This window comes from Aphelocoma coerulescens, chromosome 8 (assembly GCF_041296385.1).
Source record: "Aphelocoma coerulescens isolate FSJ_1873_10779 chromosome 8, UR_Acoe_1.0, whole genome shotgun sequence".
In the NCBI taxonomy this organism is placed as follows: domain Eukaryota; kingdom Metazoa; phylum Chordata; class Aves; order Passeriformes; family Corvidae; genus Aphelocoma; species Aphelocoma coerulescens.
In genome coordinates, this window is record NC_091022.1 from 5480948 (window position 1) to 5502470 (window position 21523).

Here is a 21523-nt window from a genome sequence, read left to right on the forward strand (position 1 = left end):
AATAACTATTACTAAAAGGCCAACCTAAAGTTCCCAAGGAACCCAGGCTCTCGCAGCACAGTGTTCATTATCCAGCAGGCCAGAGAGCTCACTGTGAATTTAACCAGATAAACCTACAGCATGAGCAAGTGCTGTGAGCACCTGTCTGCAATTCATGCTTTCCAGTCCACAGGTGATGGCTCTCAAGGCACAGTCAATGAATCAGTTTAGACAGCAAAGTAATTTGTCAGGACACAGCTGTGCAGAAGTACTTCTGCTCTGTGAACAAGAACACTGTACTGTAGTGCTGGAGCATTCACCACCAAGGGAAGAGACTCTAAGTAAGGGTTACACTGAGTAAGACCATTAAACTAGAGGTGAACTTGCAGTCCCCTGCCTTGCCCTCACAATACCAGTACAAGAAATGACTGGCAATTCTTTCCAAAGGTCCTGGAGCAACTAATTTTAAAATCACACTGATCACTGCAGAGGTGGTTAACATGTAACTGCTACCACCAGGCTGCTTCCTCCTGTTTGTTAAAAGCTCCCACTTGAAAGTCCAAAAATCCTTCTTTTTACTGATGGGTACCACGGAATCAAGAGAAAACTATTTCAGGATGCCCACTGTGCTCAGCATTGGAGAAATGAATGTGTCCTCCTCAGCAAGGCTTTCAGCCATCATCCAGTGCATGGCCTGGAGAATGCACCATGTCCCCAACAGCACTGTACACCCTCAGCTGCTTTCCTGCACGGCTGCGGGCACTGGCAGCATGATCTTCATGATTATTCTCTACACTACACTAAGCAACAGCTCCATCCCATGACTGACAAGGGACAAAAGAAGGAAAAAACACGCCAGAGGTCTTCAATGAGGCAAGTAAAGTCAATAATATGTTGTCCAGAAAATGGGTTCCTTCAGAGAATCCCAGAATGGTTTGGGCTGGAAGGGACATTCCACACCCTGTGCCATGGGCAGGGACACCTTCCACTACTCCAGGTTGCTCCAAGCTCTGTCCAATCTGGCCTTGGACACTTCCAGGGATGGGGCAGCCACAGCTTCTCTGGGCAGCCTGTGCCAGGGCCTCCCACCCTCACAGTGAAGGATTTCTTTCTAGCATCCAATCTTAATATGCCCTCTTTCAGCTTAAAGCCATTTACTCCATGAACTACTACCTGCATGTCCTCTCTGCAGGGACTACTTGATATCAATTAGGTATCTTGCCTATTAAAATACAGGCATAAGTCTTCCTTTAGGATGTGCACAGGGCAATAGTTACCACCATCTTAAAACCATTTCTGAGCTCTTTTCCTTAATCTTGCCTTTAGGAATTCTGTGGTTTAAGCTCCCAAAACTCCGAGGGTTTTTTTGGGATTTTTTATGTTTTCCTTAACAAACCAAAGTAATAGGCCCCCTGTTCCCCATACATCACACTGCTTTCCCTGGAGTGCCCATCTTCGGAACAATACTCATCCACCTGTGTCAGTAACAGTCACTCTGATCCTAAGAATCACCTTACAGAAACACTTTATTGAATCATGGTAATTCATGAAAAGTTAACAGACTATTAAAAAAAATTGGTGAGTTTTGAAAAATTTAAGTCTTAATTTATGAGATTAGTGGCAGAACTGAAAAATCAGAGCAACAGTGCAGAACAGTTATGCATGCACTGACATTTAAAGAGCCCCTTTACTAAATTGAATTTAATTCCTGGGTGACTACATTCCAGCACTGCCCAAGTGACGATTTAGTGCATGAAATTAAGGCAAGTATTCTCCTGCCATTTCCCCAGTAATCTGAGAAATTGTTATACTAGATTAGGCTATGGGAACACTCAGTAGTTATGCTCAAACTGGGCATTATAAAATAGATCCCCCGATCTTAAAAAAGTGACAACAAACCTAAAGCAAATTAAATGAGTCAATTTGCTCATGTAACCAACAAGTCTCATGTTTTGCTTTATGAACTTTTTAGCACATACACCTTCTATCAATTCGGTATCTGTAATGATGAGTTATATGATCACTTTTCACATGACTAATTTGTGGATCAACAGTAATTAGGACCTTCATGCAACAAAATGTATCAAGAGAAAGATTAACACTCACTACCGTCTTTCATCAACCACTGCCTCCTGGAAAACACTGGGCCTAAGTTTCAGCCAGTCCATCGAAACCTTCACAGCTGGAAGAGGATATGCAGCCCCAGAGTCCTCCTGGTAGTCGTTTTGTAAAGGACACTTGCACAGAACTCCAAGAAACGACACTAGAAACAGAGTAAGAGGAAAAAGCAAAAGAAAAAAACTCCACGATGTGGGAATGACACTTCAAAGTTGACCAAATAACCTAATCAAACATATCCCCGCCTCATAAACCCCTATTCTAAGAGCTAGTTCTTTAGAACAAGGCAGCCCAACTACCTCATATTAAACAATCCACCAACAGATCACAACGTAGGGCTTTTTAATAGCTTTGTACTATGCAGCAGAATCTTGGTATCTTATGTCCTTTCAACTGTCATGGCAAGTCATTTTGATAAGTTAAAAAAACCACATGAGACAAGCCCAGTGCAGAAATATTCACTCACCTATTTATTAGAAATTATCAACTCAACTACCTACCTGCACTTTATTCACTTCAATCAGCAGGCACACAAATGCACTGGAGCTCTGCAGGCAGGCACCCAGCCCAGACCCTTTAGGGCACACAAGCTGAGAAAGAGTAACCACACCAGTGTGACCATGCTGCCTTCAGAATCAACTCCAGGCTGGAATTTGGAGAAATCCAGCTATTCAGAAATTTAGGTGTTGACTAACAAGGCCAAGCTGACCACAGGCTCAATCACGTTACGCAAATCAGCATCATGTGGCTAGAGTCTACAGTGCTCTGCACTCCCAGTTATCTCCTGGTTGATATTACCAAAGGCACAGAAGTAGCTGAGGTCCTAGTTGACTCAACTTCAGTCCTGTTGAATCAGAACCAGTTTCATTCAAAGCAACTCCAACTGTATGCAGCCAACTGGGGAGCAGCCCCCCAAGAGGGGTACTACTCACCACCAAGTTGGATCCCATTTTGCACCCAAGTTAAAATGTTCTTTCAGAACCAGGAAAATGATGCAGAGTTCTGTAAAGCTTCAAACAGAGTAAGTCCAGACACAGAAATCCAGTGTTAAGTCAGCACTGCTGACATAAATGATCCTGCGTGACCATCATCTCTCTCAACTTTCTCCCTAATGTCTATTCTTGGCACTTACCTCACACAGCCATTAAGCTAGATCCTGAGAGGAAATTACTAATGGATTCCACGTTAAAATCAAGAGAACTACAAAAATCAATTAGCTCCCACACTTACTGAAGAGAGCCAGGAGCTGTGTCCAGCAGAGCTGCTCATCCTGGCTGTAGTTGTGCTGCTCCGTTTCATTGCTGAAGTCTCGCAGGTGGTGCAGTTGGAACAGGTTGATCACAGTAATATGGACTAACTGCTGAGAGTTGAAGGCCTTCTGGAACAACAACCTCTGCAACAAAGACACAGGGTATATGCATTTTTAGATGGCAAAGCATGTGCTTGAAAGGATTGTAGTTGCTCCTTCACTGCTCGACTAATGCTTCTGCCCTTAGGCAACATTAATTCTGGATTTATTTTCAGGTCATCCCTCCCAGCACAGCACTGGGCTTCCCAGGAGGACTTGGGCAGGTGCCCACTGTTAAGCACAAGGTTTTTGCTTGTACACCAGCTCAGACACACAACAAATCAACATCCTCTTTGCATATGGTTCCCTTCCAGAGCAAGTGCAATTTTGAATGTATACTAACAGCACTGCAAAGGCCCATAGACCCACTGGGTTTGTCTGCCTGTCAAAGAACCAGCATGGAGAAGGTTACATTTTAAAAAAACACCCCAGGAAAATTTAACTACTGCATGGTTATGCATTAAAGACTAATTCCACACCTGACTTTATGGGTCACGGAATGCCTTGGCAGACTAAAACAGCGAGAGCTATTTACAGATGCCTTTCAGTAACTATGCTGGAAAATACACCTTTCTCAGGACAGGAAAAGACTTCAAGGCTTTTTGTGGGGGGAAAAAAAAGGAGGTATCCTAAATCTCAGCCAACGTATCTTCAGACACAACAGTCAGGGAAGCAGGTAGATTAACTAGTGCTAAAGGTTTAAGCTCCATGTTCACCCTTGACTCTCTCAACTAGGGCATGAAGCACTGTACAGCTGACAACTGAGACTGGCAGACCTGCCAGCAGCAGCACCCAGGGCCTGACTGAACACTCCCAATCCTGCAACTGCTCTCCTCAGAGTTAAGATCAGCCACAAAGTTAAACTGATTCACTACCATACCGCCAACTTCACATCCACATTCAACTCGTTGAGGCCAGAAGAGTTGCTCTCTCATAAATTAGGCCTTATGTTGCATAATATAAACCAAGAAAGGTAATCTAAGCAACAAATCTGGGCTCAATTAGCTGCTTTAATACTCTGTATCAGTCCAGAAAATGAAGAATGTTCCACATGCCTGAGCAATGCTCATAATTATTGATTATAAGCACTGTGGGAAAAGCAGTACTTGTTCAACAGCCAGCAACACACACACAGAGATACAATTACTACATTTTGAAACAACATTAACTGCCAGGGTGGGAGTAGCCCACATTGCAAGTTAATTCATAGCAAGTTCTGTGGTTTTTTATATTTATTTTAAAGACAGTGTGAACCTGGCTGTAGCAGCACAATTCAAGACAAAAATATGGAAAAGGACACTGTAAAGAATATTTGTGATTTTTTTATATTGCTCAGACCATGTTCCCCTTTCCTATTTTTGAAAAGCATCCACTCTTCTGCTGAACATACCCATCTTCCCTGCTTCTTTTCCACAAATTAGGAAGCTGAGGCAGACCAGTTTCCAAAAGGCATTTACCAGTTAACACAATGTCCTCTCTGAAACGCTACTACTTTGCATAAATACTACTTTACAAAATTCTTTTGTTTCAATCACTGCTGTATTGTCCAACATAATGAGCTGAGTATGTAATCAATGGGACTCCTGGATTTTCCATGGGAAACGTGTTCTGCATAGTTCTAGTCTGCACAGATTAAGGTTGTATGGGACACTTTTTAAGGGCAAATTGCTAACAGGAGAGGCAAGTTTTCTGAGGCAGATTAAAAGCAGCCTTAATAACCACTGGGAGTGAATGAAGGCCATCCAAAAAATGAAGCTCTCAAAATTCCTCAGGCCACCAAGCCAAGACTTTACAGATGAATCAAGAGCTTTTCACAGGTATCCAAGAATCATCCAGGTTAAAGAGCAGAGAATCAAGAGTGGTCACTGATTTCTCCTGTATCTCCACCAACAATGGACCACGTGTAAAATGGGAAAAAACCCTAATTTTGGCAGAAGTTACTAGAACTATCCAGTGTTAGCTGCAATGCAAACCTTCCCTAACTAGATAGTTGAGTTTCCTGTATTTTATCATGTGAAAGAATTATTACTGGACTGTAATTTCAGAACTCAGCTGCTAAAAATATTTTCCTCAATATACTAACTAATATGTTGTTAGAACTAACCTTGAACTGTTCTTCCAGCTTTTCTCGAAGAGGGCTCAGCTTCTCCAAGCTCTTACTCAGGTACACATGGCCATGAAATTTAATAAATGCCTTGATGAAGTCAGACACGCTCCATCGAGTCTTCACCTCATCACGACTGCATTTAGAATAGAAATACCTGATTCAGTCTTTGGAATTACACACAGCTGCACATAACATTACAGAATTATTCCAAAATGAAGGAGGAATGTCCATGCAAAGCTACTTTTCATGTTGGCACAATACGCTTATTTCCTGTATTCACTAATCACAGTCAGGAGCCTCACAAACTATTCTGTGTTCCATACACCTGTGAGGATGCTCTGACTGGCCAACGGTTGAGGGATTTCTGTTTCCACTGTCAAATATGAGTAACTTCTGGCAAGGCAGGTACTTTTAGAAGAAGTCTCTTCCAGCTTATCTGAGTGGCAATAATTTACTCTTAGTCTCACCTTTCCAGTGCTTTAGAAAGTGCTTTTTGTAGGTTAGTGGAGGCAGCTGGGAAAGGAAATTTCACAGCAATGCTTCTGCAGTAGTAGAAAATTGTGGTCAAGTGGTCTCCTTTGGAAGAAGCTAGGATAGCCAACTGATTATAAGGCTGACCTAAGGGAGAAAGAGACAAGTTGTCCTGGAGGGAAATATGCTAGATTTCAGAGTCCATGTGGTCACTTGGAAAGGGAGCATAAAGTTCTCAGTTCTCCAACAGACAAAGCTCAGATCCATCTGCTGACCCTTTTGCCCCAGCCTCAGATCTGTATCACTTCAGTCAAAAAGCTTCTGAATTTGTGGTGCAGCAGCTGTTTGGATTTCCTTTTTTGTTTGTTTTTTGGTTTTTGGGGGGTTTTTTACTTTGTATGGGGAAGGATTGGGTATGGGGGTTTCTGTTTGGTTTTATTTGCTTGTTTGTTTCTGGGGTTTGAGTTTTTGTTTGGTTGTATTTTGTCTAAATAATTAAATACTGTCAGAACCAAGCTTTCATCACCAATGATTTATCTTCATCTGTTGGAGAAAATCTAGCCCAATTTTACTTCCTTTTCAACATTTCATATTTTTTTGCCTAGGGAGTTTAAAATACAGAGAATTCTGCAGTTAGAATGCAAGTGGTTAAAAAAACTGAATTACTAGTTTCAGCAGCCTAGCTCAAAAGCAATTTACCCTTCTCTCACTATCCCTACATTTTGGGCCACTGGAAGACAATAGCTAAAAAGCTAAATCCCTGAACCAACTCGCATCAGCAACTTGAAAAATACAATTTTAGCTACTAAACTTTATAAATTGACATGGACATAAATAATAAAAGAAAAAAACATTGGTGGTGTAAAGCAAGTTTTCATTAATTGTACTTTATAATGTATGAATGTAACAGAGTATAGTAGTAGCGAAGCCTTGGAGTAAAGCTGTGAATTACCTTCCTTGTTTCTACATCTGCACAAAAAGGAAGCAACACAGATCATGCAAATAACCATTATCTAAATGATTTACTGATGGGTCAGGCTTTGTTGTACGGTTGTTTGGAGAATTTGGGGAGGGGTATTTATGTAAAAGCCCAGGTTTTTGACTGCCACAGAAGAAAACAATATCCCAAATCTTCCTTTGGAATATGAACTGAAAAGTTATCCCAGACTCACCATTAGAAGGGACAAGCTGAGCTGCGTGTCTATAGTAAGACTCTGCCTGGCTGGTCTGATTCCTATAGCGAGCTAAGAAAACAGCAAAAAAACCCAAGTTGAGGCACAAAATTCCACTCCCTTGCAGTTACTTTCACAAAATGCAACTTACCCAAAGAGTATTTCATTAGTGTTTCAGAAATACGCATCAGAAGAATGTACAGTTACACCAAACAGCACCCAGATTTGACACATTCAATTCTGAGGTGGCTGTTTTGTCTCAGACCGAAGACTGTCTTAGGGACAACAGTGCCAAGAACACGACATACAGAGAACTAAAAATATTTTTCATCCCTCTTTGCATGATCACCAACTAGATCTATTTTTAGGTTGTTCCAAAAGCAACTGCAGATTCTTGTGAAAAGAGAACTTTCTACAACACAAAGTTTTACTCAGATCAAGAAAGAAATAAACCTGTGAACTTAATGTAAAAAAGAAACCCCATTTATGAAAGGCTGGATTTCTAACTGGTGCCCTTGTACACTGGATGTTAAGTGTTCTGGAATGGAGAAGTGTGCTAGCCTGCTGCAAAAAGCTTTTGTAGTAGTTACCAGTTTCAGCATTTTCCTGTACCTACCAGCTAGAACATGACTAGAGTGCTACAAGAAAGACTCTAGCAGATCACTAGAAAGCCAGTGATTAACTGTCTCCATGTTTTAACGTGTAACATACACTAGAAAAGTCTGAACAGCATTTCTTCCCAGATCTTTCCCCCTGCAGCAACCACCAAAGGCACAATCAGCAACTAGCTACTGAAGTGGAGCACACTTGCTCCAGCAGTTGCCACAGTGTGTGCAGATTCCTCTCTGGAAGCCGAACACAGACAGAACTCCATGTCCCAGCCTTTTCCTTCTGAAACTCACCAATATCTCCCAGGTGGACAAGGCAGTGCTGGCAGATGTAGGAGCAGGAGCTGGACTGCGGCTTCACAATGGTGCTGGTGTGCGTCTGTTTATTGCTAATGATCCCCAGCTGGGAAGACTTCACACGGCACGGCAGGTCTACATTAAAAACTGTGCACAGTTCCTGTAACAGCTGTGAAAACAGGGCTGGGTCAGTAGCAGCTCAAGACAAGCATTGGAAAGGCATCAAAACAAGTCACAAAACTAACAGAGAACCACTCGGAGGTGAGCTCACCACAGATGACCCAAATATATTCGAGGTGAACAAGCTCAAGTTATTGAAAATGAGACTTTAAAATACATTCTCCATATGGAATTCACTGAGTTCCATTGTGTCCACTGTGTTCATCTGCCCAGTAAGAAAAAGCTCTGCATCCCAAACCAGTAAGCAACTCAATCCTCATGATATTTAAATCACCAAGGATTTATCAGTGGAGATTGACTATGGGAAGTCTACAGATATTGTTGGGTTTTATGGTTTTGCTTTCTCTTTTTGTTTGTTTTGTTTTTTCAGTGGGACACTGAAGAGGAACACAGTGGGTTTTATACCTTGAAGTGACACTGTTCTCTGAAAATAATAGAAAGGACTATCCCTCCCCCTCCAAAGCAGCTTGTTCCAACTTCCAACTGCACTATCCCAACTTAAACTTTAGAAAGAAGCTGAAACATAACCAAGTTTATAAGCAACGCAAGGCAGTACAAATGTTCAGTGGCTGAGCTGTCAATAAATATTTGTGCTAAGCCAACAGTGAGACTCTTTTAAGGAACAAGGCATCAGCTACTTGATCAAATATTTCAAAAGCTGATTGAAGGAAAACCTCAACTCTGTCATTCTACTCAGTGCCTTTGAAGTTTTTCCTAACAGACTCCAGCAAATACTCTGCAAAGTAACAGTAACCAGAGTGTGAAGAGTGTTTGCTGGACTGACTTAAAGGGTTAAAAATGCAGGTAAGAAATGACAGACTTTCTCCCACCTAGAAACATGCTCAGTCTCCAAATAAAACAGACCTGCAGCAGGGTTGCACTTCCACATAAAGGCACAGAGAAACCCCATGGCTGACAGAGACACACAGTCTGTCAACAGCTAAACATGTGACACGATGCTTTTGTTTGCTGCAGAAAGAGGTTTGTGTTACATCTCCCTCCCCTTTGGCTCTGTCTTTATACAGTAAACAAAAATCCCCAAATAAGAGGATCTCACAGATAAAACCTGGATAAAAGAGAGCAACTTGACATCTTCAAAGACACCAAATTAAGAAAATTCATACTCTCTTTCAAAGATGTCACTTGTGGAGGCCTCACAGCTGGAGAACAGGTACCCTGGCTCAGTGAAGGCTTTAGACTGAAAATGTGATTAACATCAGTGTCAAACTCAGAAAAACTCCCTGATCCACTGTAGGAAAGAACAAGGCTTTTGCAAGACAAACAATGTAGATGGTAGAAAGCCCTTGGCAACCATGACAGCCTGTCAAACTGGCTGCTTCCAATAAGCAGCTTTCCAGAAAGCAATGCTGAAGTGGAAAAAAGGATAGCCACATGGGCAGCCTGGGGTTGGCCTTGCAGATGTCTGGAATTCAACTAGGAATTGATACAGCACAAATACACTACTCAGTACAACTGTGAGTACTGTAAAATGAAGACACTGTAAATTAGTCATGACAAAGTTTACTCTGAACACTGCGAGAGGATTCAGCAACCACAATGCTGTTGAAGCAGACACCAAATGAGGAGAAAAAAGGGAAGAAAGGTAAGTTTTCTTTGTTAAGGGCATTATCATACACTGAGTCTTATTCTCCATAATTTAAAGCTGAAATCTAATGAAAGCTAACATAGGAAAGAGTGTGGGCAAAAATATGTCAGTAAGAAATAAGTATATGAATACATATCACACTCCTTTGGCAACTAACTGAAAACCTTGCAAAAGGTTCTTAGCCCAAGAGCAGTCAACAATATAGTTTTACTTTAGGGGAAGAAAAGTTCCTAGAAGTGAATTCATTGTTCTAATTGTCATTGAAAATAAAGACTTACGCTTCAATGCTTATCATCGGTGTTAGGAGTCACAAGGAAGGGGCAAAGAACAAAACATTACGCCATCGCACGCATCCTGTGCATCTGCGTTTTCTGCATATATTTCTGTTCCTGAGTAACTTAATCCAAGAACAAACTGACTATCCTCGCTTATCCTTCCCTATACAGCAAATGAAAAGGAATTAAGGCAATGGTCCACAAACACATACACAGGAATGAGAAGCCAAATGGGAATTATTAGAGAAATGGCAGAAAAAAAGAACCAAGAATACAATGAAATCATCAATTAACTCATCTGCTGGGCTCGAGGTTTTTTGTGTCATCATTTCTGTAAGACATTACAATTAAAAGACACCACAGGTCACTGCGGAGACAGAGTAAATGACTTTAAGAGGGCCTGGAGAGCCAGTAAATACTAGACCTAATAGTTAGAGGATTCACACAGGAAGTAGTTCAAGAAGGCAACAGATGCACAGCCATAAAGCAAGAAACAGCACAAAGAAGTATCATTCTACCCTTTCTTGCTGCTTTATAATTGCTCTGAGCAGTCACAGCAGAACACAGTAAGAAATGGACCTTTGACCTTACCCAAAACAGTGGGGTTTAGACTTTAAAGCAGATTCTATTAGAAAGGAACTTAAATTGCACCAAAACAACAACCAGATGCACAGAAGTTTCAGCTCAAGACTGATCAAAAGAAAATCCATCACCAGCTCTGCAGATATCTCCTGCTTAGAGCACCAGGGTTAGCAAGGTGCACTGCTCAATCCAATACAGCAGCAGTTTCCTAAGCTACGGGCAAAGAACAGATTTTACCCACTTAAAACTGATCCTCCACCCATCCTCTACTTTGTGCAACTCACCTGTGTGTAGAAGCCACTAGCTGCCTCTAAAAACAGAGAAAGGTTCGCCTGAACTTCACTCCGATTCGGATTTGCTCTGTTTTTCGCCTGACCCTGGAGCGTCGTGATCTGATTTTTAAAGGCATGATTCCAACTGAAAATAAAAGAAGCATTTACCTTTTTACTTTGGAAGTGTCTTATGCAGATGGCGTAAGTAACAGGAAAGAACTGTTTAATTACATAGCATCAGACATGAAGAATATTCAAATTCAGGCGACATTCAGACGAGAACAAATGTTACATATGGAATAACCACCTTTCCTCACCTCTCGTATCTAGGGAAACAGATCCTGATATATATAGCTAACATATACATGTATATATATGTATATGACTAACACTAACATCATTAATATTTGCTTGCAATTATTCTGTTTTAGGCAGCATAGAAGTCCCTCCCTAAAACAAGATGTCTGGTACAGAAATGAGGGTTAAAAACCATTCAGTAACTGGAAGCATGGACAGGACAACTCAGCCAGCCTACTCATCTGGCTTTCCTCAGTGCTGAAAGAACCGCATGCTTCTGTTAACTAAACTTATTACAACCCATCTCTGCACCTTAAATAACAGGGAATGGATTCAGGGCATGGAGAAAACCCAGCTGGATCTTCCCCTGATTCTTAAGGTGTCATTAGCAACCCATGAAGTTCTCCCCTGATTATTCCCCTCCCTCTGCCCAGCTCTACCTCACAGGGCTTAAAACGTGGCTCTTCAGCAGCTACTCAGCTCCTGTTAGACTTTGCTCAAAGCTCCAGGTGATTACATCAGGCAAATTTCCTCCCTTCTGGAAAATGCAGACTTCAGCCCTTCCCTGACAGCAGAGCAGACTGGTGCTCCTTAGCTTCTCCACCTCCATCTGGCCCTCCAAAACCCAATCCTGTACGACATGGCTGCTTCTGAATTGCCAGAGGTAAAACACTAACCGCCTACTGAATACTCTGCATCAGCTCTGCAGTGTATTCTCATGCTTCACCCACAGCACAGTTCCCATTTTAAAGGAAGTAAGACAACCATTCCATAGGACACAATTGCTTTTCTGGAAGTCTCCAGGTTTCCTGCTCCCCAACCCAGACTACATACATTCACACAAGTTCAGTGAGGTACTTACAGGTCCTGCTCCACTTTTTTATCTAAAGCATATTCCAAATCAGTCACTAGCATTTTTTGATATAAGTCCTGTAGAGCCTGTCTGGATGTCCAGACTTCTGCTGGACCCAGCTTCGAATCTGAACAAGAAAGAAAAAAAACCAAAGACACGATGGTTTTTGTAACACACAAATTTATGGAGTTACTCTGATTTTTCACTCATTTACCAAATGAAAGAATAGAGCTCAGTCTAAGATACACACCACCAAACACCTGCTTTTATTAATTTCCTCAGAGTAGTGAAATACAAGAACTACAGATGGCCTGAAGGTTGAGTGCTCACTGATTACAACTGATTACTCCTACAACACTAGAACTAGATGTGAACAAAGTTAGCAGCTGGCAAGTTAAAAAACAAAACCAATAGGAGGACATGGTTCTCCATAAGTTATGAAACTGCAGAATTTCTTGCTACTGGATGAATTTAGAAAAATTTCCAGTGCAGCCTGAAAATAATTAGCAGACAATAAATCCATGGAGGGATGCTAAAGACAACAGTGCATGGACACACACTGTTGGTATTTACAGAACACCGTGGGCAAGTACTGCTGCATGCTTGCCATTTTCTAATTCTTCAGTAGCCATCTGTTCTCCATTCCAGAGGGTGAGTGCAAACACTGCTCCCTGCTACTGAGTTACACAGTCCATTTTCCCATGGCTTCTACGTCACCTGGGGCTGGGGCTGCAGGAGCACAAGGGATGGGCCTCACCCCAGGGAAACAACCCTGATGCTGATGATGGAGCCACTCCTGCTGGCTTAGGTGGATCCAGGTGGTTTTAATATTCCTATGGGGACTACAGCAGCCTGCTACTTTCACTACACCAAGGTGGCAAGCACAGCGGAACAAAGGTTCATGAGGGAAGCTATACTGCAGGGCTGGATGCATTAATATAAACCATTCCCATTTCCCACTAATACATACAGCTTAAATCACAGCTCATAGCATTTCACTGCATCCAGGGCTGCACTTTCACATCACATGGTAGTGCTCAGATCAGTATTTCCATCACCTCGGTCCTTGAAACCACCCAGTTTTTTTTCCTAGCTAATCCAAAGTACAGCAGTTTCTGTGCTAGTCTGGGCAGGAGTCTCCAAGAGAAGTAGAGATATAACCTTAATCTCAAAATGCGTGGAACATCCAAAGTCAACTTCAAAAACATGTATTAGGTACAGGCAAAAGGGGCACAGTAGTTAAAATACTATTTATTAATTTATATACAGAGGACAAGCCTTTAACATAAGGTCACACACTTTCCAGAAAATTCTTAGAAATGATAAGCAAAAGGACCACAAAAGGAAAACAAAACCAGGAATCAAATATTATTAATAAGCTAGATCAACTGTGTAATAAAGGCAATTACCTGTCATGTCAGCCTTCAGGACTTCTGCCTGCCTGTAAGAAAGCAGTAAGACAAATTAGAAACAGATCAAAATAATTTAATTATGCCAAAGCACATTCATGAAATGGTGAATCTGCTTACAACCCACTCTGCTCTAGTTCATCCCATGCAGGATTTGAGTTACTGTTGTTCAACAGCATGACTGCTTTTAGCTCATCCCATAACAGCAATCAACCGTTCACTTTTCCCTGCTTATGCCTCTTTCTGAACAATTACAAACTAAAAACGCTTGCATTATGGTTTACATTTTAAGCTTTACGTGGCCACAGTGTCCTGCCAACATTAGTGATACCACTTACCTGGGAATTTGATATCAACTCTTAGTTGTCACATGTGAAATGCAGGAGCCAACAGTCAGAGCAACACAAACTCCTGTCAGTGTCTGCCAGCACGTTGGCACAGCTCTCCTGCCCCTCATGCTGCACAAGTTTTCATTGGGAGAAGGGATAAAGACTTCCCCAATTACCTCTCTTCCTTGAACTGCTTCTCTGAAGTAATGCTTTGATCAGGTTTTCAAGGAAAAAAACCACACAGTACACACAGAAAGAATGATAGTGACTATCTACAACTCCTGCACTGAGCATCCACTGCAAATCCCCACTGCTGGTGGAGGTTGACAAATAGCTTCCCAAAAAGAGGAACACTGGGGCAGTCTTCAATAAATATATATTTCTGAACGGTCAGTGTCCGTCAGGAGCAGGAAACGGAGGTGCTACAGTTAAATACTGTCAGCAGTATATAAAGCTTCAAGGAGCAGCACTGCTGGCCTGTCTGATGGACACAACCCAGGGCTGGCAGAGGGAAGACAAGACTGCCTGGTTTGGCTGGGTTTGGGTGGGACATTTCCCTCTGCTTTTGCTACACTCAAGTGGTGACATAGATTTGGATCATGCAAGCTTTTACACCAGACGTGGAATCCTCCCAGCATATGAAATGCTCTCTTCACCTGCCTCAGCAAAAAAAACCAAACCAAACCAACCAAAAAAAAAAACAGATGGAAGACATGCTGTGCCTAACATGAATATCAGATGCCAGCTTGGAAAAGAATGGAGAGCCAGCAGAAAGCACCACCTAATCCCTACAGAGGCTGCAGAAACCAGCATATACTTTCTCTTGGCAATGTGAAGTTGTAGTGACTGTAAACAGTTTTTCAGTTTGTTCTGGGATCTACCCATGGGCCACAAATTATAGGGAAGGTTTTGAGGTCCACATGAGAATGAAGAAGGTATCAGAATAGGATATACATCACTAGGAAGATGTATATTGGTAAGTCCCCTCACAAAATCTGTTTATTAAATGCAAGCATTATCTATAGCAGCTCACCATAGCCACCACAGTGTACCATCCAAGAAGCAATGGGATGACCCAAGAGCTTTAATCGTCAAGAACAAAAGTCAAAGACAAAAGGCAAGAACATCTAACTGGTATCAAAAGTGCATCTGTATGTTCCTCACCTGATCCAAATTTAATGCCTTTAAGACAACTTCTTTCAGTTTATTTATTTCAAGAAGATGTGAATATGGTTTTTTAACTCCGAAAAGCAGGGAACACTGGAAGAAGAGATACCAGAGATAAGCAATGCAAATTTTAGCTATTGTGTCAGGAGAAAGCTGATAGCCTAAGAAACATTTCTTCCTCATCCACACAGAGGTAACAAACAGCACCTAAGTGGTGGCTCTCTGTGGCTGCAGCAAGCAGGATGGGAATGAGCAGATCCTGTCCCCCACGGAACCAATAAGAGCCGAGGAGGGACAGGAATCTCCTCTGCATGCTGTGCCTTGGCAGCCCGTGCGCTGCTCACCTGCAAATCCGGTCAGGCACAGAGCTGAGCCAAATCCGTGGTGCTGGGACTTGGCATTCAGCAATGCCACTGCTCCCAAGGAAAAGCTGACTTGCTCAGGTGCTGGAATCTCACTTTTTTGAACAGCCACCAAGTTCCTACAGTCTGGCTCATGCTTCAAACATCTTCCAGTGCTGTGAACTCTGAGCTGAGAACATGATCTGTGCTGCCAAAGCCAAGAATGCTGAGAGGTTCAGCCCCAGCAGGACACACAGGACTGCACCCACAAACACAAGCCCAGAATTCTCCTCCAGGCACAAAGAAAGCCTCTTCCCTTTAAAAGCCAAGAACTACTCCTCTGGAAATTACTTGTACAGAACTACCTTTCACTAAGTATAATCATTAAAAGGGGAAATAAAAAGGTGCTTTTTTTCCCCCAAAAACTTGCCCTCACTGTTGCCTAGAGAATTCAGATGAAGAGAGCCTCAGTCTCTACATCAGTGTGACTGCTGACAGATTCTCTGTAAATGCACAGACCTAATAATATGGCTAGACCTGTGCTTCTACCAAAAAGACTTATTTAAAACACTTTTTTTTGGACAAGAAGACTCATGGGCTCACAGAACAAGAGACTTTAGCACCAAGCCCTTCACCAGCCATAACACAGACTGCCTTTTATAAAACTGCAGCAAGCTACACTGAAGGGATTGTTGCTGTAATTTTTAATAAAATTAATTTAATAAAATGTATAGAAATTATTTCGATACTTCCTAGAGGCCAAAGGAATTAGGAGAGTAGGTCTAACATTAGCATGCTGCTTCTCATTTCCACCTAGAAACAATTTATTTCAAATAGCTGCATTCTAAGCCAGGATAAGAGGGGGCAGCCTCTGCTGAGAGGGGTACAAAATTTGTTCTGCATCAGTGGCAAAATAATAGCATCGAGAGAGAGAGAAGATGCACTGCCCGTTCCTTAAACGGGCTTCACAATGAGCCCTTGCTGGTGCTCAGGGACTCCTAGTGGGCACCGACTGGAGTTCACTGGTAACAACTGGTAAGAGTTTCTCACAGTGCCAATGGCACCTTCTATCATCCATTTTTAACAAGCTTTTCTTGGCCATATATTTTATTGTGCCACCTCATACTGAATTTACATTAGAATGACTCATTCTGGGGCAAAAAAGGTTGCCTGCTAGAAAACCTGGTAGGGCTTGATTACACACTGTATCATTTCAAGAATATTCTCAAGTACCTCCTTGCCCAGATGGACTCAGCAGTTCAGTCAAGAAAAGCTCCTCTAAGTTTTTTTTGCTCCAAAACCAAATAAGGACAACCATTGTTCAAAAATTATATTTCAATTATTTCCATATACTACCTTGATATTGATATATCATAATAGCTACTCTTCATAATTTCCTAACCAAATATGTAGATTCATCTCTGTGCTTTAGCCAAACTTTAAACTGAAGTAAAACAGCATCCCATCCAATTCAGCAAAAAAGTTTAATAGCTAAAGGAATTTTCATTTTATTCATAAAATTGAAAAGCTTCAAAACTTTAAAACACGGTAGTCAGGACCATCTCTCGAGGTTCTAGAGGTATAAGATATATAAAAATTTAGGTCCCCACAGAAGACAAAATAAACTTTCCTTCTCTTAAGAACCTGAGAGTATATAAAATTCTGTTTTGCTGGAACTCAGAGGCTACATTTAGTCTGGAATGAACCACTGGATTTAGCAAAGGAAGACAAGAAAGACACATTTCATTTTCCCTCTTCCAAGTTTTTACCATTCTTGATCAATTAAGTTTTCCCAAAGCAGAAAAAGAAAACAAGTTGTTTCCCTTAAGCAGTTAAGCACTACAGAAAGAAAATCCCACAAATATTGGGATGTCTCTCCCATACATATTTTGAAGTGCTTAACCCATCACACTGACAGGTACATCAAAGATCATGTAGTCCACTTACTCTTTAACACTAGAGCAAGTTTGCTTAAATTAATATTAAATTCATAAGAAAAAATCATACAACCTCTTCAGTTAACTATTCTATTCAAGTTTTCCTCTTGTTGCCATCTGACTTCCAACTCCATTTTTGTATCACTAAACAAATGGATCTATCTTGCCATTGTCCCCACTGGAACCCATTTCTGTTCCAACATCAGTCTTCAGTTCTGCTATAATTCAGAGCACTCAATCACAAATTTTCAGTTCTGCATACACCGCCCCGCATCTCTAATAGGGCTATATCCATTCCACAGAAGCAGGGGTTTGCTAACAAGCTTCATTATCAAGCACAGATAAGCAAATAAAATCAAGCCCAAGTTCTCAAAGCAGCAGTTTTGTGTTATCCAGCTACCATCCTCTATTTCTGAAAGTCCAAGAGGGCAAAGTCAAGCCTCACTTACACCACACCTCTCTCATTTTCACAGTGAGGATGCACCAGGCACGATCTGCTATGGCATGACAAGTTCTACAAAAACCATGGAAAACCCCAGACCTCACAATGCCAACATTGAACACAACACTTGGCTTTCACCCTGCCTGAAGGGGAACTCCACTCGGTTTTCCCCTGGCAGCCCTAAGCATCAGCAGCTGTATCAGTTCCCTCATCAAATCTCAGTAACACACACCCCCCCCCCCCAAGTAATTGAGGATTTACAGGACTAAAATGGGCAACGAATCCAGGCAACTGGGCTTATAAAAGCCATCAGAATCCAACCATATGTTCTGTGATTCTACATACTAAAAAACATTAAATGGTCAGGAGTTTCACTCCAAGCAGGAATTCATACTCATGCAGTTCTCTTTCCTGGAGGTGTGTGCATAAACTGTACCACAATGAAAAGCACCTGAAGCCTATTGTGCCTTAGCAGGAGGTGACTGATCCCAAGGCTCATTCAGGGCACTGCCAGAAAGTTTTCATTCTTCTGAAAGGAAATAGAAAAATACAGAGAATATACAGAATAAATGTGGGAAATATTACATTTTGGATAGAAAAGGTAAATTTTCTACGCTAGCATATTAAAAGTCAAGCACACTTAAATTAATATTATAATTTCAATATCTGGCAAGTCTCAGACCCAGACAGAACTTCAATGCAACACCCTGCAACTATATTAGATTCTCCTCAAAGTAACAGTTACCTTCAACAAAAATTTATAATGGTTTTAATACTCTGTGGGTTTTTTCCTTTATTTGCCTGTATTTAAGCATACCCATGCTGATTCAGGGCACCTGGAAGCAGTTGGAAACACTAACAGCATGGACACTGAATATTCCACAGCATTTTTAGGGGAGATTGGCTGTTTAGGGAGTTTAGAGACTCTCTTGCTACTAATCCTTTACAGCTAAAGGTTGGGTTCTGAAAGATAACTCTGACTTCCCTGAACTTCTCTTGCTACTAATCCTTTACAGCTAAAGGTTGGGTTCTGAAAGATAACTCTGACTTCCCTGAACTGTTTTGTAGACCATAACTGTATCTCTATGACCTGTCAAAGAGAAATATTTTTATAGCAATCTTAGGATTGTGCATAAACCTAGATGGTTATACCTGAATAACAGCAGTAGGGAATTTGTGTATAAACTTCATCTTTGATTTTTCCTTCACCCATTAATTCAACATCACCTGAATACAACAGGCTTCAGACAACAGCTCCAGTTAACAGCCTCACACACCTTTTCCTGAAAAGGACAAATGGATGGAATCAGGATTTTGCAGGGGTGTATCGCATCCAATGAAGATTTTACTTACTAATTAGTGTATAGACTCTACCTACTCATGCATCAGACATGTACTGTTTAACAACTTTAACAGCTTTACCTCTATAGAACAAGTTCTTAATTTTCCAAAATTTCAAGTGTTGCCACCTAATATAAATGACTGTAGTTTGCACAAAACTTTGGAATCGCTTGCTTTGGGTGCCAGCAGTCATCGGGTGATGTCAACTCTTACCAAGGTAGCAAGAGATCTTCAGGCTGTGGGTCATGGAATTAAATGTTCCATGTGCCTTGAAAGGACACTCCTCACACTTGCCAATGAAAAACACCTTTAACAGAACCATCTTATTGTCAATTTTATGTGCTAACTAATTTAAATCTTATTATTCCTCTCACAGGCAGCTGAAGTCAAGCTAATTTCCTTGACCTGCAGTTTAATCAGATTATAGCTGTAGATCAAAGCCATAGAAACAAGTATTTCATCACCAGTAAAAAAAACCTAACCAAACTACACTTCTGCAAGCAGGTATTAAAGCAAAGCAGTCACCACCTGAATATGAATGCCCTCCACAAGGAATCCTGCTCTATTCCTTTTCTGTTCTCACCTTAGCCAAGAAGGATGTTGAGAAATGGGGACACAGAACAGAGTTCTTATTAATCCCATCTTCCCTCCTTCTCCTGTATTAGAAGCAAGTCATAATAATCATCCTCAAAATGTAACCACCAAAAGCAACTCCTTCCAAGTTTGATCAGAGCTGACAATCCTCCTCCTTGGATAAGGGTAGAAGTACCCTTGCAGTCAGCTTCATTCAAACTCATTTTCTTCCTCCAGTTTCATGGAAGTCAGTTTCTTTGTCCCAAAATTTTGAAACTATGTGCCCCAAAGGTAAAAGCTCTCCTAAGGGAAGTTTTTATGTTCTTATGTTCTTAATCTCTGATTTAATATACAGAGAGGGAAGTACAAATCTCCTACACTGCTCAGGCTTCCAGCATTCCACTGCCTCCACCAGTCTCCACTCTCCCTCTCCTTAACAACTTGGAGTCAGAACATGAGCTAAATGCCTCAGAAATGGGGTCCAGTCATTCAGGATCAGCAATATGCCTGGATCTGTGCCATAGAACTCCAAAATTTCAGCCAGGAGAGTAACCTGAAAACTATGTACCCAACAACCTGTATTTTCCAATTCAAGCAAGAATAGCTGGCAATAAATACACAGTGTTGGGACTAGCTCAGGAAAGCTCAGCTGTGTTTTCCATAGTAATTTTTTAAAAATACTGACTATGCTATTCTTTAACTTGTCATCTTGACCTACTAGTTATCTGGAATTTTACTAAAGACAACAGAGAGAAAAATATCCTCTAAATGGATGCTGCCCAACAAAGAAAAGCACAAAAACTCCAGTCATCTTTACCTTGTTTACCTTCCAGGAGCTGACAGTGCAGCTCCATAGGTAACCCTGACACTATTTTCAGTATAAAAAAATCTGGTTTAGTAATAAGTATTAGCTATAAAAAAGGCATGCTTAGGAAATAATAAATGGATACTTAATATATGTGGCGATTCAAGATTCAATAGCAAACAGTAAAAAAGTAGTACTTCTATGGAACACCCTGGCACATCCATACAGTACCGCATTTACTGCGCTGGCTGACAGTATGTCAGCTTTGCAGCTGACCTGAGAACAAGTGAAAGGCAAACATTTAAGATCAAATGCATCATCCACCTGTGTATCTCCTCCAATCTTTATACCATCCCTCGGACAAGCAAATTTTTCAAAACTAAGGCAATCTTAAAGGCACAAGTGCACAAAAACTCCAAGATTGCCCTCCAATCCTCTCAGCCACTGACAGCCCTCTCCCTTAAAGAAAGACACCAAAACATAGAGCTCTGCTCCGTCACTACCCACAAAAAGGAACTTTGGGGAAGCACACAGAAGGGTTACCAGTTCTTAGGACTATGGCCCTAAGAAGGATGTGAGAGGTTTGCAACTGAACTTGCCACAGTAATTCCCACAACGTTTTGAGACTGAGCAAGGAGAAGCAACAGAATTATTTTCTGAACAACAACAAAACCCCCCTGAACTATGCCCTTTTTTCTCTTTCAAACCCACCCTGATGAGAGTGCACACTATCAGGTCTCAGTGGTGATAAATGTATAGTAACACCAGCAGTAATTTGCTATATTACAGTTCCTGACTTGGTAAAACCTTCACTTGTGTTAAGGGGCTGGAAACTGAAGACAACAGATGTTAAAATAAGTGAACATTATTTTACTTAACAGCTTTTGCACTATGAAAACCATTTCCAGAATTATGGAAAACGCAAAAATCTAAGCATTGAGATCAGCTTCAGATGGGTATCATCAAATCAGTTTCAGAAAGTTCTGCTCTTCAAGCCAGCCCTGCAGAAGCCCG

At 41.3% G+C, this 21523-nt stretch overlaps 1 protein-coding gene across 5 annotated transcripts in view; it reads right to left on the reverse strand.

The window, feature by feature from the left end:
* SMG7 (SMG7 nonsense mediated mRNA decay factor) overlaps window positions 1-21523 on the reverse strand; it is a 53056-nt gene that overhangs the window by 17358 nt on the left and 14175 nt on the right. For 4 of the 5 annotated variants that reach the window (XM_069023205.1, XM_069023203.1, XM_069023206.1 and 1 more), the window contains exons 2-10: window positions 13575-13606; window positions 12175-12292; window positions 11028-11160; window positions 8098-8269; window positions 7196-7267; window positions 6020-6170; window positions 5550-5685; window positions 3328-3490; window positions 2086-2242 (exon numbers count right to left, since the gene is read on the reverse strand). In XM_069023205.1, the coding sequence (XP_068879306.1) occupies window positions 2086-2242; window positions 3328-3490; window positions 5550-5685; window positions 6020-6170; window positions 7196-7267; window positions 8098-8269; window positions 11028-11160; window positions 12175-12292; window positions 13575-13606 (1134 nt within the window). The remainder of the gene's footprint in view (window positions 1-2085; window positions 2243-3327; window positions 3491-5549; window positions 5686-6019; window positions 6171-7195; window positions 7268-8097; window positions 8270-11027; window positions 11161-12174; window positions 12293-13574; window positions 13607-21523) is intronic. The other variant, XM_069023204.1, reaches the window with a different exon arrangement.